Source organism: Rhinolophus sinicus, linkage group LG04 (assembly GCF_036562045.2).
Source record: "Rhinolophus sinicus isolate RSC01 linkage group LG04, ASM3656204v1, whole genome shotgun sequence".
NCBI lineage: Eukaryota > Metazoa > Chordata > Mammalia > Chiroptera > Rhinolophidae > Rhinolophus > Rhinolophus sinicus.
This window is the reverse complement of record NC_133754.1, coordinates 21789752-21816799: the sequence shown is the minus strand read 5'-3', so window position 1 is coordinate 21816799 and position 27048 is coordinate 21789752. Positions and strand designations below refer to the sequence as shown.

The window sequence follows — 27048 nt, the reverse complement described above, 5'->3', positions numbered from 1 at the left end:
ACATTTTCCAGCACTTTATCAATTAGGCATTGCCATGTGACTAAGGTCAGGCCAATGGCACAGGTGAAGTTAGTTGTTCAACTTAAAAGATGAATTCTTAAAGGGAGAGGGTGTGCTCCTCATTCTATGTTTCCTTCATTCTGCTGTTTGAACTGTGGTTGTGATAGCGAGGGCTACCTTAGGATATCAGGACAAGGGGGTTTGGAGACAATTCTACAATGGGGTTTTAGCATTAGTGCACATTTTATGAGCAATAAGTACTGGCAACGTTTTTTTTTTCATATTGCTTTTAAAGAATATTTTTAAATCAAACAGCTTTGGAAGGTACAGTGTCTTTCTTTGGGGCAGAGAAATTTATTCCTTGATCAGAATAATAGTGTCTCCCTTCAGAGCATAGGTTGGGCATAGTTTTTTGGCAGTATCTTTTAAAGAATTAGCTTTTACTATACTCAGCGTTCCTCAGATGTGGAAAAGTAAAAAAATAAAAGCCTGCTGAAGCATTTGCCTGCATCTCTCTGTGTCATTCTGGTGCGACTTGGGGGCGGGGGGTGGGCAAGGCAAGAAGAACAAACGTGAAGGTGAAGCTCATGCTGTCTATTATGTTGTGAGTAGCAAAGTCATCTTTCTCCAACCTGGGAATCTTGTGTCTTTTTCCAGTATCTATGAAACTGCAGAAGGCTAATTTGTTAGCTTACGAGTAGGGTACAATTTTAGACTCTTCAGTTTGTGACAAAGGTTTTTACTCTACAGATGATAATGGGAAACAGCCAGGGTCTCAACACCTGCAAAGCTATTTACACACATTTGAACTCATATCCTAATTAATACAGGATTTGTTTCCTGCAACTGATATATTGTAGGTACTAAAATAGTAAACATATGGCACTCACTTAGATGGGCACAGGGCACCTAGGTCTCAAAATACTGAGGCCTGGTCCCTAAACTTTAGCTAAAACTTATCTTTAAGCTAAATAAACACATAATTTAGGAAAATAGTAGGAAAGACTCAGATTCTTGTCATTCTCAGCAAAATTCTAAAGAGGTTTCTTAAGTCAGGAATATTTCTGATCTCCTGCCAATTTGGGGCATGCAAGGGATATACTGGTCAATATTCACAGCAAATTGAACTATGACCCTGGTGATTTCAAAGTGTTATTTTGCTGTCATTTTCTCATTACTTCATAATGAAACTACGGCTCTATAGCATAGCATACAACCCCTTTCATTCTCAGTCTAATATTTTCATCTTGCCACCTGCATCTCTCCTTTCTCCTCCTTCACCACCACCCCTTCCATCAATATGACATACTGCCACTCTTTATTTATCACCTGCTATGACCCTTCATGCCCCTTGTTTTTACTTATAATGCTTTCTCCCTATTTCTTCATCTTAGAAATGTCTACTCATCTTTCAACTCTAAGTTAAAATGTCACATTTCCTTTCTTGCTGTGAAACTGTCAGCTGTCGCTTCCTATGTTGTCAGTGCATTTACTTCTAGCATCAGATTCTTCTCTCCTCTTCAGATTATCAACATCTAATTTGTCACTGTAGTAAAACAAAACAGGAAATCAATCTAAACAATAATTTAATAGATTGTAAAGGGAGACTTGAGAAGATAACCTTTGGTAATAGTCCATGAAGTTTTGTGAGTACGTTTTAGCATCTATTCTAACTGCTTCGAGTATACTGTTTCTATCCCTTGGTTATTTTTTTTAACTTTAATAATAACTATAGTAATGTTATTATTATTGCTATTTATTTTTACATTCTAGTTCTTAGTCACTTAGCAAATTTATCTTTCAAAATAAGTGGATTACAGATATTGTTGGTTAATATATACATTTGTAAAGTGCATAATTTTCAAAACATGTTCAAGTATTGAAATGCACTTATTAATTTTAACAATGGATCCATTACAATTTAATTTATTTTTCAAAGATGTTTCTTGAGCTAAATTCAGAGTATTTAGTCTTTTCAACTAGTTTCTGCCTGGTACTAATCAATAATTTATATTATATTATTAAAATTACAAACTTCATTATTAATCAAATGAAAGAAACCATTGATAACCTTGATTAGGCTTTAGTAAATAATTTATAAAATAACAACTACCATATATCAAACATTTATTTTACAAAAGGAATAGCAAATATTAGGTCATGTTTATCAAGGCATTATATAAAATTCTTTCTTGTATAATCCCTAGTGTTACTGAACTTTATTAGGGGAGGGTTGACACAGAAGAGAGGCTGAAGGAATAGTGGTTTGTAATATACACATACATATATATTTATGTATAAATTAAGTCAATAATGTTGTAACTTGTGAACTTTGCAGGAACATTTTAATTTCCAAATAATAAGCAATACTAATAGGCTCAATATTTGAGTTCTATAATGTAATCAATGTGTTATATTAATTATCACTACTGTTTAATACACATTTAGCTATATATTTTTATATGTTAACATTTTAATAATTTCAGAAAGAGAAAATTCATGATATATGATTGCACAGAAATAATGTGTTATCAGCAATGTTGAGTTTATATATATACCAATACTGTAATTTATCATTGTAATGTATATAAATAGAGCAGCTTGAAGTCAATAATTCTTTCAAAACAATAGAAAAAGGAGGATGGTATTTTTATGTATTAACTGTGTTTCAGGGACCATGCTATGTCACTTGTGTGAAGATATTTACCCAATAAATAAAATTCCTGCAAAAATGTAGTTAACTTTTAATAATACCTCAAAATTATGGCATATGCGAACTTCCTTTGAGTTAGATCTCCAATTTAAATAAAACATAGAAATAAATGAAGTTCAGGTCTATAAAGTATTTAGGAAGATAAAGACTTCTGAGTGAATATTTCACTTCTGGTGCCTTGCAAGCTAGATTGTCTAATACTTGTCCCTTAAAATTATCTTATTGGCTAATTTCAGCATATTGCAAGTTTGAGAGCTAGCAAACAACTTGTGAGTAATCAAGCAAATAGGCATTATATTCATAAAGGGCACCCTTGGGCAATCAGAAACATTTCATCATGGAGGCATTAAGACAAACACGAACAGTTAAAAAAAAAAAAATGTCTCCCAGATTTGAAATCAGTTTAAACATCATTATTTTAGTTATTAAAGGATATTAGAGCATGCATTTGTAAATCTGAGATCTGAATTATTTTGTATGCTAAGTGATAATGTCTTCTTGTACATTAACTTAGAAACTGAAAAGTATAGATTTAAATCTATTTACCAATATATTAAGCATAATGTCCACTAGTAAGACAAAAATCCCACAACATCTAATCTTATTCAAACATAAGCAAGTCATAGCACTCCTGTACTCAAAATCATCTTAAGGCTTCGTGTTTCAGTCAGGGTAAACGTCTACAAATACCTGTCGGAGGTCCACCCTGTACCCTCACCTTTCACCTTATCTGACATACTACCCTCAATTTCTGCTCCGGCCACTCTGGCTTTCTTACTGTTCCAAGACCTTTGTACTCAACTGTTCAGTCTTCCTCGAATCTTCTCAACTTAGATATTCCTGAACTTCCTCCAATCACTACCCTCTTCTTCAAAGTTTTGTGCAAACATCATCATATCTTAATGAGACCTTTTCTGACCATACATTTAAAATTATAAACATAACACCCTTCTACCAGTTGTGCTTCTGACCCCACTGCAGCATTTCCATACTTTCAAAGAAGTATGTAATGTATGTTTACTTTATCTATGTCTACAGCACTTAGCACTTTCTACAGACATATATAACATATATATATATATATATACATATATATATATATTTTTTTTTTTGTATGGTACGTCTACTCACCCTGCAGAATTGAATGCGGGGTTTGTTTCCTGGTTTGTTCATGGGTATAATGAGAACACTTTGGACTCACTAATGAAATAATTAGCAAAATGACTTTGAACTGAGTTTCGGAGATATTCAATCAAACATCACTGCACACTTTTTCCTGTAAAGTCTTGTTTATCTATGTAGCACATTAGCTACAGTACAGGCACAGATTAAGGAAGTGGGTGTTATGACAATATTTGTTTAGATTATTTCACTTATTTGATGTTCTAAACTGTGGGGACACAACCCAAGGAGTAGGCAAGATATATTTGCTGATGCAAATCAAATGCTGATCAAGTAAGATAACCAATTTTCTTTTGATTATGATCATTTTCAAAGAATATTAGAGTTGAATACATCTTATTCTATATTTTAAATAACCATTCCTCAACTTTTATTAAAATAATATGTTAACATGATTTCATTATGTTAGATCTGACGTTCTAGAAATAATAGAATGTAGAATATTGTAGTTGTTTTAATTTCACCTGGTATACTGAATAGTAGAATGATGGGAACTCCAGGCTTATGTAATCATTTATAGAGTAACTTTAACAAAGATTTCCAAGTGAAGAAAGTATTTCAAATACAGTGAGGCTCATACAGTGATTAACATTTATTTTTTAAAGGACTTTTGCTTTTCTACACTTTGTCATTCAGACTGTAGTATTAAATCATGTTTTCCCAATTGTGTTTTTAGGTTGTATTCAGTCGGCGGTCGTGATGGAAGTTCTTGTTTGAGTTCAATGGAGTATTATGATCCTCATACAAATAAGTGGAACATGTGTGCTCCGATGTGTAAAAGAAGAGGGGGTGTTGGAGTGGCCACATGCGATGGCTTTCTTTATGCAGTAGGAGGTCATGATGCTCCTGCTTCAAATCACTGTTCCCGGCTACTAGATTATGTAGAAAGGTAAGACCTCAAGGGCACTGCCATAGTAAAAGACACAATATAGTTACACTGGTGCCTAATTCAAGTGAATTTATTTTTATTTTTATTTTATTATTATTATTTTTGTGTGTGTGGAAAGCACTTCAGAGAAAAATGCAGACAACAACTTGAAAGATAATCAGTACCTTACAAAAATGATTGAAATCTTGTAATCTAAGACTTTTATTGTACAGCATCTCACAGGCATTTGACATTAAAACAAACAAACAATCCCCCCAAAACAAACAAATAAACAAAGAAAAATCTTCCTGGCACAAACAAGGAGATGAAGTAGATGACCCTAACCTTTCCTATCCCTCTCTATTTCTATCTCTGCTTTCAGTGATTCATTCCTAAACATGAAAAATAAAAGTAGAACCAAAGTAGCTTCTTCTGCTAAGGTTGAATGGCTTTGCCAGTCTGCAAACTGTCTTAATTTTTTTTTTCATACTATAGCTTAGTCCAAAGATAAATTTGGGGGAGAAAGATTTGAAGAGAATAAAGTTCTTCAAACAAACAAACAAACAAACAAACAAACAAATAGTAACACTGAATCTTGATTAAAAGCATTTACTTTTAAAAGTGACTATACTTTAGAAATGGAAACTTAGCCAGATTAAATAATATTACTGATGTGTAATCAACAGGCTTTGTGAACTTACTCATTAAGGAAAGTAGAAAGGAACACGAGGGAACAGACTCAATGACAGCTCCACCTCATACTTCCTTATTGGCACCATCAGTGGGAGTAGGGGTATAAAAATGGCAATGAGGAAGATGGAACAAATGAGCTGGATTTGACTGAATCTTTTGGTTTGAGGTACTGGTGGAACACCCAAAATGTGGTGTTTAGCAAGCAAGGAGAAGCATCAGGACTGAAATATAGACCTAGAGGCAACAGTTGACATGAGGAGATGAAATGAGAATGCCACGGGAGAGAGTATTTGATGAGAAGAGAAAAAGGATCAGTTCTCCCTTACACTGGTCCAGGCTTGCCTTGCACTTGGCTGACGTAATGCGACGGAATTCTCAGCTACCCTCCCACCCTCGTTTCCAACCATCCCCAAATCCATTTTATAGATGGTTCATTGATGGATCTTTTTTAATCTTAGCTGAGATCACTGGTTGTTGATATTGAAGAGCTTAATTCTGGACCTCCTTTCGTTATACTCCCTTCTATGGCTTTCAGTGCCTTCGATGTAGTAATGGCTTCCAATTCTCTCCTCAGAGCTCCATACGTGCATATCTAACCAACCACTTGCCCATTGCTACTTGGATTTATTTTAGGCATTACTGTTCAAAACAGAACTCTCCATTCTCATCCTCCCCAGGTCCCCACAAACTTTCTCTACTTAGGCCTTCCTTTTAAACAAATGGTACCATCCATTGCTCAGGACAGAAACCTGAATGTCACCCTTGAGTGGTCAACTTCTCCACTTCCCACAGCCAGTTACTCCCCCAAATCTGTTGAATCCTTTTCCAAAATGTCTCTCTAGTCTGTCTCCCCAATCTACATTGCTGCCAGCCTGATCCAAGCCTCCATCATCACCTCTCCCCTGCAGCACAACAACTATCTTCTAACATGTATTTCCCCTCACCAATTCCTGCCCCTCCGTCTCTTCCCTTACAGTGACCAGAGTGGTCTTTATGAAACTTGAGTTGGTTTCATACTGCATCCAAAGCTAAAAAGCAGACTTCATTCATGGCCCATCATATGTGCATCCTGCCTATCACAGACCTCTTTTCTCCCTCTCAGACCTGCTTATCTCACCATTGATCACCTTGCCCCTATCATCTTTGCTTTGTTTCAGTTCTTTAAACAGCTCTTTTCTGTGTCAGGACCTATGAACAAAGTGTTCCCTTTCGCTGGAAAATCCTTTTGCTAATATCTTCTCATCCTTCAGCTCTCAGCTAAGGCCTTACCTGACCACACTATCAAAAGTAGATACACTGTACTTTTTTCTATGCCGGAACAGTGTTAATTTCCTTCACAACACATACAACAATTTAAAATTCTTATATTTGTTGGCTTATACTTTTTCTGTTTCCATCACCAGACTCTAAGCTCTGTAAAGGAACTGTGGTCACTCTGTCTCCTTTGTCATTTTATATTCCCAGTACCTAGGAAATATCTGGAACATGGTAGGGATAATTCAAGTGATTTTTAAAACTGCATAATTTAAAAAAATATAAATTCAATTTCTAGAAGTACTTTGCACGCTCTGTCTCTCTCTGTCTCTCTCTCTCTCTCTCTCACACACACATACTTTCATTCTCTCTCCTTCTTTCCTTCCTTCCTTCCTCCCTTCCTCCCTCCCTCATTCCCTCCCTCTCTCCCTTCCTTCCTTCTTTCCTTCCTTCTTTTCCTGCCTTTCTTTCCTCCTTCATTCCTTTCCTCCTTTCTTTCTTCAAGTAATAATGATTTAAAACCCTATATTTTTTCTACAAGATCCTAAAGTAATCTTTAAATTTCTCCTTAATATATATTTATGAAAAGTTGGTTAAAATTCAACTTTAAGTAATTTATTAAATTTATCAATGTTTGTTAATTCTTTGTTTTTAAATAAGATAGTTTGTTTGTTTGTTGTTCTATTTCATACTGTCTTATTTGTGCTACTATCCCCTTCAAGCTCTCAAAGGTGAATTATGGACTTCTTGTTTTATGCAATGCATTTCTTAATGCAAGACAGACTTATGAGAACTAGATTGTCTATAATTGTAGTATAGGAAGAAGTGTAGGCCCTCCTTTCACTCTTTGTAAATGGCCAAATGCACAGAAGCTGGAGGGAAAAGGCTTCTGGGCTTCAGGTTTGGTTCAACAGCCCAGACACTTCCTGGCATGGTTATCGCTAAGTTCCTTCTCTTTAAAGACTGTGCATCACTTACAACTATTATATTGTGTGCAGTAAGAATTAGAGAGTTAGAGAAACTTATGGTGATATTTCTTACTATGGAAGGACACATATTGATATACAGGGAAGTGAGAATGGGGGTATTGAGGTTAATTGCTTTATCAGCTGGATAGGATAAGTAATTCGATTATAACTAATAACTTCAAAACTGAGTGACTTAATGCCATCATGCTTTTTTCTTACTCATGCTACATGTCCATGATAACTCCATGATGTTATTACTCTGGTGCCCAGAATGACATTTAAGCTACAATATGAGCACTGGTGGTCTCCACATCAGAAGGAAAAAGCCAGTGTAGTAAATTATTTTCTGGTTTTTCAAGATTACACCTGCAAGTAATACAATTCTCTTTTGTTCATACTTTGATGATAAACCATTCACATGGCCACAGGGAACATCATGAGGATGGGAAAATTGTATCCTAAATTGTAACCAGAAAAATAACAAGATATTTGGCGGATTGCACTGAATACCAAGACAATTTTTCTCTTAATATTAAAAAAAATATACATGTATAATATAAAGAATATATATATATTCTTTATACTTATAAGTGGTATAGTCAGTGGGAGAAAGTTGTTATCTCTCATTATTTATGATCTTTTATTTTTCTAAGGATATATGATTATTGGAATTTAGAAAAGAGTCAATTACAAGAGATAGCTTTCAGTGAATAGGTGCTGTTCATACTTAAGCCACTTCTTGGATAAAATACAGAAACACGTTTAACGATAATGCTACTCTATGAAATTGACTGTGGATTTATGGGTATGTACACATAAGGGAGGGCATTAAGCTCATCATACTTTAACTTCAACATCCTCTTGTCCAGTGAAATTAGGAATTACAGGTGTTATAGTGAGATAGTAGTCAGAGTCCAAATAAACAGATGCATACTTTTATACGCACCAACATAAAATCATTTATTTTAAAAATGCTGCTAATAGACTGAGAGCTCATTCTCATTTTCCACTGCTAAATTCTTGGGAAAAATGACAGAGGAGATAAGTATGATGAGGCTCCAGCTTTTCCTGTGAATATCTTATATAAATGCTACTAATGAAATGATATTTTACACACATATTCTCATCTAACTTTACGGTATAATGTATTGAAATGTTGTTTGTGAGCAGAGGCATAAATAATGTAGTCTAGGAATACATTTATGATGCAAAATTAGATTTAAATATGTGTAGCTAATTTAAGTTATAAGAATGCAGTGGTTATAAACAGCTTAAGTAATGCAGAAGCACACAGCATTATCATGATTCTTACATGAGCTCATAGTACATGTCAGATTAATAGCATTTTTGCACTTCCTATAACATATATTATATATTGATTATTTGTATGTAAATCATCAATAAGTCAAGTTAGATAATGGTACCTCTGTAGAATTATTTTGTACATATAATGTAAAGAATAGTTTTTAGCATAATTATAGGCAAACAAATCATTAAGAAACAGTGTGCAATGCTGTTTTATAAATTGATAGCTAGGTGGGTAGACAAATTTTATTGTATGTCAATGATTTCTTATGGAAATGTAAAAGTAATATATAATGATGGTGTTAAACTACAGTCATGTGATAGTTATGAAAAAATGTGAAGACTCTGGCTGCCTCAAACACAAAGAACATTGGCACCTCAAATCAGAGCAGGTAACAAGGTGGGATCTGAACAAGAACAGGGACTTTAGAATAGGTTATGGAACTGCAAAAACTAGTTTTGTAGCTGAGCCTCACTCTAGTGATAGCATCTTAGGGGAGAAAAATCAATGTCCAAATGATGCAGTAAGTTCTGGCAGAATTTAGACCCAGGAGGTGTGATCCCTTAGAAAAAGTACATTCATCCATCTATAGTGACTTATTCAATAAATGTTGTTTTGCATGTATTTTTCACTGTGCTAAATAGTGCTTAAAATGTATTAGAAGAAAGAGACAAAGAAATAAGTCATTAGAATTTGAAGATTAGAGACAAAACTAGAAACCAGGCAATGGATCAGAAAATATGTTGGAAGGCATCAGTTCCATCGCTGGCCAGTAACAGATCAGAACCACTTTTGCCCTCGAATCTTCATCCCAGTGACAAGGCCTGTTAGGAGAGAGATGTCAAGATATAACAGGCACTGAGAGTGCCTTTGTAACACCCATTTTCGTTTTCTCCAGTCTTTTCTCCTTATAGTAGCCAAAGGGATCTTTTCATGATGCAGATTTGATCTGAAAACACAACGGAATTTTTATTTATGCCAATTATCAATAGTGTAGTGAAAATAATCTTTTGTTTTACATCACTTTTTCCACTAAACTAGGTTCTATGTGCTGGTAATAATCAAGATTAGCTTGTCTATGCCTGCATCCTTCCACTTGGCACTATTCCTGGCACAGAGTAAGCACTCAACAAACATGTATTGAATCAGTCAGACACTAAGAAAAACAGGCCTCAAATTTCTCACAAGAAAAAGCATCTTAAGGTATACTATAAGTAGGTAGTTATATAGACTACTAGATAGATGATAGCTAAAATGAATGATGGACAGACGGATGGATGGACAGACGGATGGATGGATGGATGGATGGATGGATGGATGGGTGGATGGACTGATGTAAAGACATAAAGACAGAATTTTGTTTGTTAGTTCTTTATTTGCATGTGAATACCCATTTTCACCATCATAGGTTGGATATCAATTATTTACATATATTTGAGGCATATAGTCAGTAGCCAGACAAATTTTGAAGGTGGCTAACATATTAACTAAATGTTCATATGTTAGTTGAACATTATATCATTATGTCTTCTAATCCAAACACTTAAAAATAAATATCACTATTTTTGATATATTACTTACAAAAAATATAAAACTTTTCTTCAAACTCTACCAAAATCTACTGTAGTCATATCAGAAAGTCATCTAAATTATGATGTTTAATATATTACTGTCAAGGCATGGCTCAGTGTTTTATATAATCTTTAGATCTTTGCTAAAAAATAAATAATTTAAGATTTTCCTTGATATGCAGGGATAAATATATTATTCACTTACTTAAACGATTCTTTAAAAATTATCAAAAACATAACTATATAAGGTAAGAATGGAATTTTAGATTCTTCCATTTCTCTTTATCATTTTATCTTTTTCGGTTCAGACATAATTTAAGAATTATAGCATTTCTAAATAGTGAAATAGATGATAAAGGAGTGACTTACTTTTTATTTAAATTATGGATGCTTATCTTGTGCCTATGTTGCATATTAATTCTTAACTCATGTTTTGACATATGCAAGATCCTAAATTTTCTACAAAACAGTAATTACTCGAATAGTTTAAAGTTAAAATGTTAAGAAGGAGCTTTTACACTTTTAATAGCATATTTCTTTTTCCTCTTAAGATTTTATTGTTGGAGCCAGGCAACAATAAAATATAGCATGAAAAGACTAACTAGTTTATCGTTGATACTGTTTTTACATTACTGTGCATGCATAATCTTTGTTATTCGTTTGATAACAGATTATGTTCCAATTTTCGGTAGACATATATACAAAAGATGGATATGACAGGCCACATATATAGGGCCCTTATCAGATATGCTACACTTATTAATGATACAACAGCTATACTGATTTATATATGTGTATTACATATTTGCCTCAATGACTTATGAAGCAAATGTTATCTTTGACATGGTCAGCTAGACACAGGGAGTAACAATAATCTGTTGTCCTTAAATATTCTGCCTGAAAAGCTGGCATAATGATAATTTGCCCACATGCTTTGAAAGAAGGAGAAGAATAATTCTGTGAAAAGGTAGATGCACACAAATAGATGAAACATGTCATATCCTATGTAGATGGAAAGCACAACCCTGGTATCAAACTGTAAAATTCATTTTCATGTTGAGAGAGGCTATCTAAAATTACATAATCTGGGCTCACAGTGCTAGTAATAGTTTTCTGTTGTAGTAGATAAAGTGTTTATATAATATATTGCTCCTTAGTTTTGAACTGTCAATGGTATTTATTTTAAAAGTGAGTTTTAATTAGCATTTAGTTCTCCTAGGTATGCTCCATGATCTGTTGATTGATAACAGATTATAGCTCTACTGAGAATACTAGATCACAGAGGAGTGGACGAGTTTGTATCTTGTCCTTGCTTTCTCTGGTTCTTTCAACAGCTCATTTATCCTCTCTTCAACCTAGAAGAGTATATGGAAAGAATATAGCCTAAGCAAAAACAGAATATTTGAATACACCTTCACAGAGAAGTTAAAATCAAATTAACATTTTACAACATTTTTGAATAAAAAAATAAACAAGGGGTATTGAAAAAGGAGCAGAAATCTAATTACCCCATCTTTCTTTCTCAATCTTTCTGTGCCTATTATATGTGCATGAAAAATATTAAGGGAAATTGGAAGAATATTAATAAATACAATTTAAAAAACTACAACTTAAAAAAAGTGGTTAAGCTATAATCAACATGATAGTCTGAAACACACAGAAGATATGGAGAATATGATTTTTTTCCTAACATTGTTCTGATTTCTTCCCCTTCTGTCATGAGGTTGAAATTGATAGATAGTCAACTCAAAACTATTTCACCTCATATGTGACCACAAGTAATAGGTTTGTTGCAGCTGAATCAAAACAGGGAACTCATACTCCATACGTAATGTGTGGAAGATCTTGTGCTAAGGAGTATATTCTGATTACAGAATAATTCATGTGAGTGATTTTGAAACTAAGGAATCTTGTCTTGGATCTCTAAACCACTTTAAAGTTTTTATTTTCTTAATTTAGGAATAGTGTTTCTTATAGATGGTTTGGAAAGTCAGGAGAAAAATCATAAACTAAAGCAATTTCATCAGTAACTTTGCCACTCAAATTTGCTTATTAAACTGACTTCTGTATTTGATTCTTTTTATGTTTTGTTGAGATATACTTTCTAGTGAAGTTTAAATTCTAACAGAATTTCAATCTATTTCTGTGTCTGTTTCTCCAACTATGCCTAGCTCTATGTGTCAGGAATATAACATATAATGAATTCTTAAAAATATTGGCTGAATAAATCAATGGATAGATTAATGTTCATGTGATGGATTGGATCATTTGTTCTTAAATTCTACCAGGATTTATAAGTTTTTTTTTGTTGTTGTTTTTTGTTTGTTTTTTTGTGTGTGGTTTGTTTGTTTGTTTGTTTGTTTTTTTTTTTTTTTTTGGTACAGTGGTTTGAACCAACAAGCTTAGAGCAATTATTTTGTTCATTTTTATAAATGGTGGATATAGATCCTAACCATATGTATATCGTATGTTTTACAAATGTTTTCCAATATTTGTTTTACATGGAGATATTTTTCATTTCTTTTAAGGTAAATATATATTTTGTCATGATATTGTTTACTATTGTATTGATATACTTCTGATTATCAAATGATTCTAAAATTTTAGTGGCCTTAAATAACCATTTTATTGTCTTTCATGATACTGTGTGTTGATTGGGTTCATTTGGGCTGTTCTTCTACTCTAGTTGATATTGGCTAATGCTGCAGTCATTTTCAGCATGACAGGGCTGGAATATTCTAGATGGTTCTCTGACAGAGCTGACAGTTAGGGCTGGGTGGCATCTGAGAGCTCAGCTAGGTTTCACCCAGAGCACTGCAGTTCTCCTCTATTGGTCTTTTGTGGCTTGGATTTTCCACCACAGGGTGGCTGGAGTTCCAAGACGAGGGAGTCCCAGAGGAGGGGGTTTGTAAGGACAAACATAGAACGCAATTACTCATCAAGCCTCTGCTTGCATCACACTTGCTCATGTTGCATTGGCCATTGCTAGTCATAGTGAGGTGAAAGTGAACTTCTCAAGAGCATGCCACTAAGAGACATGCTTCATCAGATAGGAGCCAGCAAAGTTACAATTTATAGTTGTGCTTATATATTAAAAGTGATTTTCCCATACTGAAATCATATATAGATAGATAGATAGATAGATAGATAGATAGATAGATAGATAGATAGATAGATCTGAAATCATATATATATGATTTCATAAATGAAATCCCATATGAAATATAAATGTGTATATGTACACATTTATAGTTCATCCTCATTTTACAGCTTTACTTGTTACCAGTTACTCTTTTTGTAGTAAATCACTTGGAAAATACCACAAAATGCTCATTTCTTTTAACTCTTCCCGCTGAGGTAATTTAACCTGATGCCTTTCTCAGCTTTTAGGGAAGAGAAAATTGCAGGTCTGAATTGTAACCATGTCCCTTTGTCAGATGGCACTGTCATTGTGGGCCCTTTGTCAGTGGAAACAGGGGCACCAAAAGACACCAGGGTTTACTGCTCACAGTACAGATTGAATAGTTTCTAAGGACTCTTGGGCTAAGTCCAGGGATGTAGACAAGCTGTGGAGATCTGTGGTGGTGCAAAAACTGGATCCAATAAATGTTATCAGGAAAATAATCAATTTCCATACATGTATGTTTTATCAAACTAACTCTCTTCTAAGAGATTTCCAAGAATTAATTTTTCAGGAAAGATAATCATAGGTTTGAAATGGAAATTATTTTTCTCTCCACATTTTAGTTAATTACATGTACAACTTTTAAAAAAAGTATAAATAATTGTATTGCTGTACTAATTACACTTATAAACACTATTTTTAAGTACACATGAAATATCTACCAAAACTTAACAATTTTAGCCAGAAAATAACCTCAACAAATTTCAAAAGCTTGACATCTCACAGAACATGTTCTCTGATCAAAGTGAAATTAAGTTAAACATAAATAACACAGAGATATTTTTTTTAAATGCTCAACTCTTTGAAATTAGGCATAATACTTCCAAATAGCACTTAGATCAAATTCGAAAATAATTTGAATTGAATGATAATTAAATATTATACAACAAACTTTACGAGATGTAGCTAAGGAAATTCTTAAAAATTTACAGACTTAAATTCATGTATTTAACAAATAATCTCATGAGAATTGGTAGATGTTGATTTTCTTTATAGGAAGCACTCATCTGAGGAATTTTGATTTATTGCAAAGGCAAAAGAGCATATCTCATAATGGAAAAAATTAGTCTCAGCTCCCATCTCATATCACACCAAAAATCAATTCAAAATTGATTTGAGATATAAATACAAAACATGAAACAAAAAAGCTTTTAAAACATAAAATTGGAGACTATCTTCACAATAAATATTTCTTAACTTGCATCTGTAGTCATTCATAAAAAAAGTATTACTGTTAAAATGTCTTTATTCAAAAGACAGAATTAAGAGAGTGAAAATTTAAGGCAGAGAGTGGGAAAGATATTTGCAATGCATCTAACCAATAAAGGCTTTGTTTCTAACAAATCATGAAATTCTAGAAATCATTTTAAAACAAACCTAAAAATATAGAAAAATTGGCAGAGACTTGAACAAGAGCTCTTTAAAGGATGACATCCAAATATGCAATGACTTTCTGGGAAAATGCTTGATGTCATTAGTCATCTGACAAATGAAAATTAAAACCACAATGTCCTACCATGGCTTACCAGAAAGGTTAAAATGAAAACAGCACGTATTACCACATTTACCATTTAATGGTAATTTTTAATACACGTTGGAGAGGATGTAGAACAATTGAAACTCTCATTGCACTGATGGTGGCAGTGTAAATTGGCACAGCCTCTTTGTAATACCAATTGAAAGTATCCACCCCATTTCAAAATATGAATTTTCTTTGACCCAGAAATTCCATTCCTAAATACTTATTAGAAATGCATATATGTGAAAACATCTGAACAAGGATGTTTATGGAAGCATTATTTCAATTATTCTGCAGTTTTTAAAAATTAGTTGTATTAGAATTAATTTGGGTAAGGGGGATCAAATATATGGAAGGAGAACTGACTCTGGGTGGTGAACACACAATGGAATTTATAGATGATGTAATACAGAATTGTACACCTGAAATCTATGTAATTTTACTAATAATTGTCACCCCAATAAATTTAAAAAATAAATTAAAAAAAGAGAATTAATTTATTTTCCAATTCTATGAGGTAGCTATTTCTAAAATTAAGGTATATTTCTTTTGATAATCTCATGAAACCTGGTAGATGTTGGTTTTCTTTACAGGAAAAATAAAATTATTTAATTTTGACCAGTATTACTGCCACTAGTAATTGCTTAACTTGTAAATAATTTATTAAAATCAATTCATATAGAGATTGTATAATTCATTTACTAAACATCTAAAAACCACTCTTTCAGAGCTGTTTGTCCATTATCATTGCACAGATCTTCATTTGTCTCTTTTCTTCTGTCTTTGTTTTCTTATTTGTTTTGTTTTACAGGAAAACATACAAGGCTACAAATCACTCCTATGTTGTTTAATTTGCTTTCTAGCTGAATACTGCCTGTACAAATTTAGTAAAATGGACATTTTCAATTTTATTTGTTATCAAAGTAATGTTTTAATATTTAAAATAATTTACCTTTAAATATTTTAAGATCAATTCTTATCCATAAGTTTTGGAAATTACAATGTTTGAAAATTCATGGTACTTCAAAAACTTCAATGGGGATTTTCAATGAGAAACCAACTTTTGTTCTGTCAGTATGCCTTCAGCAAGTTTTCACTTTACAGCAAATTTTAGTCACTACATATATACTGGTACTTCTCTTGCCTGAGGACTATAAACTTTAATAGAGTCCCTGATCTAGAACTCATATTCTGACTATGAAGGCCAAGGTGAAATATAGGAAACGCAGACAGCCTAAACGCAAAAGACAGACCCACTTTTTTTTTTCTGTTTTTTTTTTTTTTTTTTGGTTTGTTTGTTTCTTTTTGTTTTTAATAAACAGGCAACCAGAGACCAAAAAAAAAAAAAAAATTAAAAAAAAGCTTAGAACTAAATTTTGTCAAATATCGTGATAGAGTTCACTATAGTAATTGCAAAATGTTTATACATCTGAATCCTCTCCCCCCCCAAAAAAAAAAAGTAAAAGGTGTTTATTTCATTTTTTTGGATAGCAGTTTTGTATATTCCTAGGCTGAGAGCTGAATCCATAAAATTCTGAGTAAAGAAAAATCAATTTTGAGTCATTAATGTAAGAACAAGGATAACCGTCAGTATGTAATTTTGGATTTGTGTGATTATTTCCTAAGTATCAAGGAGAGAGTGTGTGTATGGGAGGGAAGAATGCTGTACTCAGTTGTTGTTTTTTTGTTTGTTTGTTTGGTTTGATTTTTCTAACAATATATACATTTAAATATCACCATTGCAGATATGATTTAAAAGATTGTTATTACATATGTGAAGTATGTTACTTATCACTGAAGACAGGTACTCTAATTCAAAGATTTAGGTATTTTAGAAGAATGCGCTAAATTTTTTAAATTCCTTTGAAAAATGTTGTAAAATATGAAAGAAATGAAATTTATTTCTAAATGGGTACCTAAATATAGTTCATACTAATGTTTTCTTATTTTCCCCTGGAACAAGAGTATTTGAGAATTATTTAAATATTTGTTTCACTTGAAGTTTCATAAACCTTCAGAAATGCATTTTTTTATTGCTTAGTGAACTAGTGTTAGCTGTTTTTTGTTTTTTGTTTTCAGTTTTTCTGCCTCTTTGCAAAGTGATAAACAAAGTCTGCTTTGTAGACAGTTGAAAAACAATTTAGAGTGGCATAACAATTAAATGATGACTAAAATATGACTTCAGAAAAAGCTGTGTAAGTAATTATGACAAAAGGCAGACTGGATTCTATTGAATAATGAATAGCATATACAGAATCTTCACTATTCACTGAAATTAAAGTATATTATGCATTCTTCCTTTAAAGTTATTTTTACTACAAACATTTCCTGACAAACAAAAAAGTAAACAATACAATAAACTCCTCTGCACTCATTACCCAGCTTCAACATCCGTCACCGATTTGTCACTCTTCATTCATTCATTCATTCATTCGCCTTCACTGTGCTTTCCTTTTTACTGAAGTATGGTTTTAAATAAATTCTTACAGATGTCACTTTAACTCAAAATATTTCTGAATTCATCCCATAAACCATGAAAAATGATCAGGACTTTATATTTTAGCATAATCAAAATGTCATTATCACAGTTGCTAGCAACTTCAACAATGTTTTATTTAAGTCTGATGCCTGGAATTAAAATTTCCAAAATTTCCTTGTTATGTCTTTTCTTTCCTCTTTGTTTTTGTCCCATTTTTTAAATCTATAAATTTCAAAATGTTCATGGTAAAAGTTTAACTATTTTAAAGAAGATTTTGATGGCATAGATTGTGTGTTTGCGTTTATGTGTGTCTATATGTGCCTGTGTCTCTTTGTGATTTTTGCGTTTATTAATTACAGCATGTGAAAGTACATTTTTATTTGTTAGACAGCTTATGCTTCAAGGTGGTCCCAGTTTTGCAGTCATTCAACCAATCTCTCATTTCATATATCTATCATCCTGGCTGTTACAACTCCTTCAACCATGGTGTACAAATACATGTAAAATCTTGAGTAACATGAATATCCTCTGTGAAATATAAATTCCAGATCCTTGGGGTCTTCCCAACCATTTCTTTTGTAATAGTCATTCCAATAAACTATATGTTTGCTGTGTTAAAAAAAAATAAATAAATAAACAAAAGAAAAGAAAAAAGAGGAAGAAAGAAAGAAAGAAAGAAAGAAAGAAAGAAAGAAAGAAAGAAAGAAAAAGAAAGAAAGAAAAAATAAAGAAAGAATAAGTATTATCATCCAGTCTTCTTTCATATTTACCTTACAGGTTTCTTACTAGCTTTCTCATTTTTGTATCTGAGCACGTAGTTATTGATTAAAGGCAATGTAGTGGTTTAATCATTCATGCTTAGCTGAAGTAAAACTCATTCACCAAAATATTCTTTAGATTTTTGACTCTCAAAATATTAAATATCTGTATGCCAAGTATGGTAATCAAACTTTCTGAAAATTAAATTATTTTGGCTTAAATTCAGTAATAATAAGTTGGGGCCCCTGCTTCATTCTGTTGATTTACCAATCTCTTCCTCCCAGTAAATCCTGAGTAATGTCACTAAAACACAGTTCTGTTCATGCTGTAATTATTTTCCCAAGTTTCAAAGGCTCCCTATATTCCTGTTGAGTAAACGCAAAACACCGTCTCACTCTAGAAGTCAAATAATCCACGAACTGATCAAAACATACCTTTCAGGAATGCTTCTCCTTCATACATCCTTGAACTTGGCCACACTGCACACCTGCTCTCCTCAAAGCTAGCCATACATTTGTACTAACACTTCAGTTCTTTAACACAAACTTTTTCTTTCTAGCAAATTTAGGCTAGACTTTCAGATCTGGTTTAAAAAGGAATTCAACTGCAAAGAATTCCCTAATTCTCCCAGATTGTTAACTATTACTTATATTTCTTTACCATAGCACTTTGCTTATATCTATTTTAAAGAACCTCATTCTACTGTGGAATATAGTTATTTATATATCTGACTTCCTCCTGGAAAGAAATCACGATACCCTATTTTATTAAATGAAAATTATTTCTTTCCTCCTGGAAACAAATCATGATACCCTTTTTTATCCATCTAAATAAGAGTCTAGGTATATTTTAAAAATACCTTAAAGTCCAGAGAACCACACATTGTATATGTTAGAACTTGAACAGCTGCTCAAATGATTGAATGTTTAGAAAAAAAAACTTTTTTTTTTTCTCATGGGATGCTTCTGAAAGGGTATTCGTATAGTAAACATTGACTGTGAGTAGAATTTTTTATGTCCTATTATCCTTACATTTTAGATATGATCCTAAAACAGACACGTGGACCATGGTGGCTCCTTTGAGTATGCCCAGAGATGCTGTTGGAGTTTGTCTCCTTGGGGACAGATTATATGCTGTTGGCGGCTATGATGGGCAAACATATCTCAACACAATGGAGTCCTATGATCCACAAACTAATGAGTGGACACAGGTAAGACTGTTGCCAGCATAATTTACTTCAAATATAAGACTGTATTACATTTACTATCTTTGGAGGAGAGGCATACATATAGTAATCGAGCTAGTCAAATTACTCTGAACCCAAAGTAATTTAATCCATTGTCTTATTCATTTTGTAAGAAGTTCACTAAATCACATGTTTTTGTGTACTTTTCTTTTATGTATTCTATACTGTACTACAGTTTATATTAAAAAGTGACATTCATGCTTCAGTGGGACTGCCGCTTTATCATGAGTAATAACAAGAACAGGAACTGACTTTTAATTAACTAAAACAAAAAATAGAGTGAAACATATTGGTTCACAAAACCCTAACCTTAGAATATTTGGTATTTAGACAAAACTGGAATAAGAGGATGGAAGGCTGCATAAATCAACTTTCTGCCTCCCATTTTTGGTTGACAATCTTTGGTAGGTCCATTCTTGCCTACTGTAGAGAAAATTTTCCATGGGTTGATGCTTCTGGAAGCTCCAAGTAGTAACTGTCACAGCCATGAACAGAAAATAAAATAACTCTTGTTAATTAAAAAAATCAAACAACAAATGGCTCTGAAAGGTCCATCATGTATAAAACACTCACCTCTGAACAATCACTTTGGCCTATAAGATGGAGTGAAATCATTGTCTGATCTTAGGTGAGGTGTTACTCCTTGAATATACACTAGCTATAGACTCAGGATCATACTAGAATAGAGCAGCTCCCATTCTGGTCACATAGAGGATTTGTGTTGGTGTGTGTGAATGTTGGGGGAAGAAGAAGGAAAGGCAACTTAATTATAACAGAAAACACTTCCTGATATATAGTTACTATGACCTTGCTTGTAATGGTGGGAATGGCGGGAGTGTGTCCTTATATTTCAAATTCTCATTTCTTTACCTTCTTTCATTTCCAAATATCTGAATATTTCTATTATTTTTCTCCTTCATCAGAAACCTAAGAACAAGGTACTGTACAGTTTCCATCAATGGGTGCAGTGAAATCCCAAAGCCTCATTTAGTTAAACCAGAATAATAACCTCATCTCCTCAAATTCCTCAGTGGGTGGAGGGTTTTATTTTTGGTCACAGAAATTGACTAAAATTTAGTTGAAGAACTTGAACACTGATTGAAATAAATTTATTTTAAAAATACTTAGTTTTAAAGATATGTAACATCCTCAATTGTCTCAGTTTTGATATGTGCTGAAACACAGTATTTAAAAAGGCTGACTTTTAAGAATAAAACCAAATTCCGAATGGCCAGACTAAGGTACCTCACCTTATGAATCTTACTCTTCCCTAAGGGAAATATCTTTGATTCAATGAAAATAGATTAAATTGGCTAAGGAGGAAGAAAACAAAAGTAGAATGGAACAAAGAAGGAGAAGTATTTGAAGAACTGGGGCCTGTGATTTTCTAGGTTTTACTTTAGTTGTGAGAGAAGAAGCATTCTTTCTCCAAGGAGTAGCAAATGTAAAAGAAGCTAGTAATTACTGCACTAAAATTTTAGCAGAAATATTTTAACATCTTACCTTTCTGAGTCCCTAGTGTTTACAAAGGAAACACTACATGAATTAATGATTGCTAATTTGCTAAGGAAATGTTAAATGACATACATTTTAAAAGTGCCCCTTTTACAAATGAACATTAAATAAGGGAGTTTATGGCCATACTAATGATACAATATCTTCATTATATATTTATAATAATGAACCACTTTGCTTATCATTCCTCCTAAAATTGAAATCAAAATAATATACAAAGTAATAATAGATAAAAGCCTACTAAAGACTATTTTCCTACTTCTGTATTTTATAACACTCTGTTAGATCATATAGTATCTTACAAACATCAAAGTGGTATTTAAAATGTTTTGAAATAACTTTATTTTATTATAACAAACATCAATTTTTAAAGCTCTTAAATAACTTTAAGATTTTACATCCATATCATTTCATTATTAATATTTTTAAGACTTTTGAGGAAAGGTCAGCAAATTTACACAAAATCCCTTTGAACTTTTCAGGATCCCAGGCCACCAGAAAAAAATTCCTATGTTTGCTGGATAATTCCTGTCACTTTCCCTTCATTTACCCCATAAATGGACAAATTCAACTGGTTATCCCTAGCATCATCAGCACCCCCAATTGGATAAGAATTAGAATAAATAATCAAACTATATTAAATCATCCAAAAATGCATATTTTGAAAATTCCCCAAGGTAGCTATTGGAAATAATGGAAATAGATGGGGGGAATTGCTAGATTCATGCCTTAGTTAGTTTTACAGATAACACATGCATAAATGTGTGTGTTTTAAGTAAACTTGACTTTGTCAAATTAACTGTGTCATTTAACATTGGGTTTATTTCTTGCATTTGACTTGAAAAAAGATATGTATGCTTCAAGACATAAAAATAACTTTATTCTATTTCCCCTAGCCTGGATAAAATAATTCTTTCATGTGTTCTCTTGGTATACTCTCATAGTGCTGTCATGCGGCCTCCACTTGCAGTTGTAAAGAAACAAAGATAGTATGGCATTTACTGTCATAACTCCAAAGATTAGCATAGTTGCTAGTATGGGGTAAGAGACATAAGCATGTTTCTTAAATAAACTGAGAATTACTGTTGCAAATCGGTTTGCTCTGTTATGCATGGGTTTACTTTATTAACACACAATACATATATGAGATATAGAGAACGAGTTCCAAGGAAGACTTAGTGAGATATCTACAGCCTCAGCTATTTTTTTCTAACTGGTTCCGTGGTGAACCTTTTTAAGTTAGCATACTAAGGCTGATAGGTATAACTCTGGAGGGAGAGAAAGGCAGAGTTTTAAAAATATATATAAAATAAAATAAAGTTGGACCAAGGGAGGAAAGGGACAAAAAAGCTCTCTTAAATATTTAAAATGCATTTCTATAGAATATATCAAATAGCATGATGTGTTCTGTAGTAAGGGAAATACTTAGTATTATGATAGAACCTAAGTGTGTTGGGTAGAGAAATCTTCCTTCAGGAAATGATATGTAGCATGAGGCCTGACAGACGAGTAATAGCTAATCAGATGAAAATATGGGGGCCTGTTTGGTTTAAGAAACAATTTGTTCAGGAAAGAGAAAACATGCCACGTTTCATTGGCAAGAAATAAAGTGGTGAGCAATCAGTTTAGAGAAATAAACAGGGACTATATGGTCTAGGGACAGAAACCATGTTATAAAATCTTGACTTTACAATAATGCTGAAGAGGAGTTAATGAAGAATTTTAAGCAAGGAGAGTAAATCATCAGAACTGTGTTTTGAAATAATTACACTTGATAGGATGCATAAAAATGGTTAGGAGAAAATAAGATTGGAGTCATAGAAATCTGTTAGGAAAATATTTTACTAATTCACTAAATATTTACTAATAATTTTTACTATTTTACTAATTTACTAATTCACTAGGGTGGGAATTTTTCCCTTTCTTCTCTTCTAGGTTCTTTGGCTGGTATAATAATTAAATTGATATAAGACAGACTGACAGGAGAAAAAAACAATTTAATTTTGTATGTATGAGACCCTATAAAAATGTGGGACTAAAAGAAGTGACCAAAGCAGGGAGCTGTTATTCCTTTTAGATATAGAAACAATAAATTTTGAAGAATTGACAAGACAAAGGGATTTGTGCTTGTGGCAGTATATTGTGAAGTAACAAGTTTTGTTTATACACCGTTTTGGCCCTAAATTCCATATCTGAGGTAACAAAGATGTCTTCTGCCCTCCTGGTACACAATGAGTACCTTTCAAATGGGAGATTCTGATTTCAAAATTATTCTCATTTGAAAGATCTTCTGATTTCAGGAGGCAAAGGATAGTAAGAATGGTGTCCCTTCCACATCACCCATCTCTCAAGTGCCTTTAATTCATACTAGTAAGTCATAACAGTAGAACATCCTGGGGTGGCTTATCCGTCTCCTTTTCACACTCAGGGTAAAACTGTAACAAGAATTATGTTGAAGACAGTAGGAAAGGGTGTAATTAAGTTGGTTGGAGAGATACTTACCAACTTGATGAGTATTTATGTAAGAGTGAGTGAGGTAAAACCAAGGGTCATGGGCGTTTCTGGGTTTCTGTTTTGAGCAGAGTGGTGTCATTTATTGAGACAGGAAACAGAGGAGAGATAGCGCATTTTTGGAAAAAAGAAGAGATTCATTTTTACACACACATGCATGCATATATAGAGATATAGGTGTAGACAAAGATAAAGTAAAAGTATTCATTCTGTATTGTATCTAAAAGCTATGCACAATATTTCTCAATATTGAATGCACATCAGAGAGAGGGTACTTGCAAAAATACAACTACCCAATACTCATCCCATCACTATATAGTAGTCAGACTTGAGCACATATAATTTGTTAAAGTTCTTTAGATGACTCTGATGTGAAACAACACTTGAAAATCATTGGAAACTAAAAGAGAAACAATGGAAAGTGTGTGCATTTTGGAGTCAGATACATTTAAGTTTGTAAACATTGATGTTATGGGATTTATATTATCTTCTCTTGACACTCCATTCACACAACAGTCATGAGGAAATAACAATACATGATAAAATTATGAAGGTGTTTGTGGTGATCTATAAAAATTATTCTTAACACACAGTATACTATTAATGTACTCACATTCTTCTTCCCTCTTCTCATTCTGAGCAATTATCTATAATAAGACGAGATATGTTAAAATAGCTTTTTAAAAAAATGCTGCATTAAATGAAAAGAATAAACATGTCATATGGAAAGAATTTTGTTTTTTGTTTTAACCTACACAGGGATGGCAGGAAACAATAAGTACATTTAAAAGAACGAGTAGATAATGGTGATAATTCTCATATTTAAAGAGTAAGACCGTGTCTTTTATTAATCATTAAGATAATGTATGTGATCGGAGGTTATTTTGCTTTTAGCTATTTTATTTCTTACATTTTATTCACTTTCTTTTCAGTTTGAAATAATATCTAGCAATTTCTCATCTACCCTGATATTTTATGTGCATAAATTATTCTAGAAAACTATAATAAAAATCATTGATTTCAAAAAGTAAGCTCAAATTATTATAATCCTGGCTTATCTCCACAGAATAAATTTTCATTACAACTTTGTAAAAGTTATTGTTTTTAATATATTTCCAGCCAATTTCATATTCATGATTTAAAAAAAAAATCTCAGTTCTCATCTCAATGGCTGTCATATGGTGGAATGCTTAAAATAAACCCTATACCAATTTAATTATGGCCTATTTATGAGAAAATATTGAAGTTACTTCATTGTATGTTTCTGTTTAAAATGAATGAATAACACATTTAATTCAGTATAATATCAAGGGAAATAACTTCAAAATGATTTCAATAAGTGTAATAGCTATTTCATCTAAAATGTATTCCAAGCTATCATTATGAAATATCTGCACATATGTGTCCATGCAAGCTCCAGAATAAATCTTTGCTGAAAAACTCTATAGTAGCTTCAGTTCCCTACAAATCATTAAATGTTTTATTACTTTTATTAAAAATTACATAATTGATTGCAGTTTTAAGAATTTTAATTAAAAATAATTTCTCTTTTGTAAATGCTATTTTCTTTTTTTTTCTTTCATTTTTATTGTGCTACTTGTGGCTAAATTGGGAAAATATAAGAACACTTATTTATGATTTTTCATGAATTTAAGTGTTTTAAATATACATCACAATTTGTATATTTTTCCACAACAGTAAAATTTTTCTTAAATTGTTTCATCTTTTTTAACAGATGGCTTCCTTGAATATTGGGAGAGCAGGTGCCTGTGTGGTAGTCATCAAGCAACCTTGACTTATTTTTATTTGGAGGGATTTTGTTTGCTGGAATGGTTATTTTTATATCAGAGGGCAAGAATGAGAACTTCCTGATATTAAAAACTCCTCAAGAGCAAGGATTTCTGCAGATTCACCTACTGATTTCAAAAGAGGTAGAAGATCAAACAGAACTACAGGAAACAACAAAATACCAAACTGCTATGGAAACGATATCTGGCCATGTATTAGTTAGTTCAGGAATGGTTATTGGTAATTTGTTTTGTATCATAGCATACAACAACTAGAGTTACCAAAGGCTTGTTTTTCTTGAGCAATTAAAAGGACAGACTGATATTTGTGATATGGATAATTTCATGACTACAATTCATTCAATTGTTTTATAATCTGTGGCAGAATCCAAGAGATTGGCAAGATTAGAAGACATGGTATTTCCATCTGACAGAATCTGATTGGCTTACTATTTTCCTAATCAGTTGTGGTCATACCAGGAGGCAGAATAATGTTTCTCCTTCATTTTCCTAAGCCACAAGGACACTTAGAGAAACAGATTCATGCTTGTCTCATGCATTCAGAAAACAAACTGTCCTGCTAATTGAAGCTGCATATATTATCAGAGGTAATGGTTGAATTTTATTGCAACCCTATTAGCAACCTGGAGCTAGTGAACACAAAGGAGTGTTTTCATTAGGCTTACCACATTACATTGCTTTGCTTTTAAACACACTGAGCCAAAGAATCAGTATAATTATGGGCTTTTGCCCTAAGTTGAGTTCAGTGTAAGCATGGAAGTTAGTTATTCTGAAAGTTATATATATATATGTATCCATTGCATGTTGAAATCCTTTAGAATTTTGTTTATTATAAACAAACTTAGAATTTTGAGAGATATTTCAATGACCCATTCATTTGGAGTATTAATGATCATTGCTAGAACAAAGGCAAACTTCAGATTCTCATCCCCACTTTTCAAACTTGTTACATTGACATGCACATTATTTTATGCCAAATGTTTGTAATTGTTTAAAGCATAAAGTAGAAACATTACACAATGTCCTCAACAGATGTATGTAAATTTTAAATACAACTAATAAATGATAGAAACTTTGCTTTTATCAGTGTATCTTCAATTTTAATTCGTATCTGAATAAAATATTGATAAAATATACTTCAGAGATAGGCAATTTTTATTGTTTAACTTTTCAAAATTCAAGTATGTATCTCCACCAAAACGTAAGTTATTTCCTCCTAAATACTATGCTTACACCAAATACAAGCTTTAATTATTATTTTCTTCTTTTGTTACTCACTTGAGACAGTTAGCATCCATGCTTAGAAAATACACATCCCATAATGACAGTGCTGATAATTGTGCAGGAGCTAAAAAAGGCAAGAAAAACCCCTTTTGGAGTCAGTGTAAACCATGGGATTGAATTTTATTGTTAGATGGAAAAAAAATATTTAAATCTAATAACCAAGAAAAATATTAATAGTTTGTGTCAAG

At 32.5% G+C, this 27048-nt stretch overlaps 1 protein-coding gene across 1 annotated transcript in view; it reads left to right on the top strand.

Annotated features, from left to right (window-relative positions):
• Nucleotides 1-26659, top strand: part of KLHL1 (kelch like family member 1) — a 301848-nt gene extending 275189 nt beyond the window's left edge. The window contains exons 9-11 of the mRNA XM_019751890.2: nt 4572-4784; nt 19535-19706; nt 25504-26659. Of these exons, the coding sequence (XP_019607449.1) occupies nt 4572-4784; nt 19535-19706; nt 25504-25563 (445 nt within the window). The 3' untranslated portion in view covers nt 25564-26659. The remainder of the gene's footprint in view (nt 1-4571; nt 4785-19534; nt 19707-25503) is intronic.
• The last annotated feature ends 389 nt before the right edge of the window (nt 26660-27048 follow it).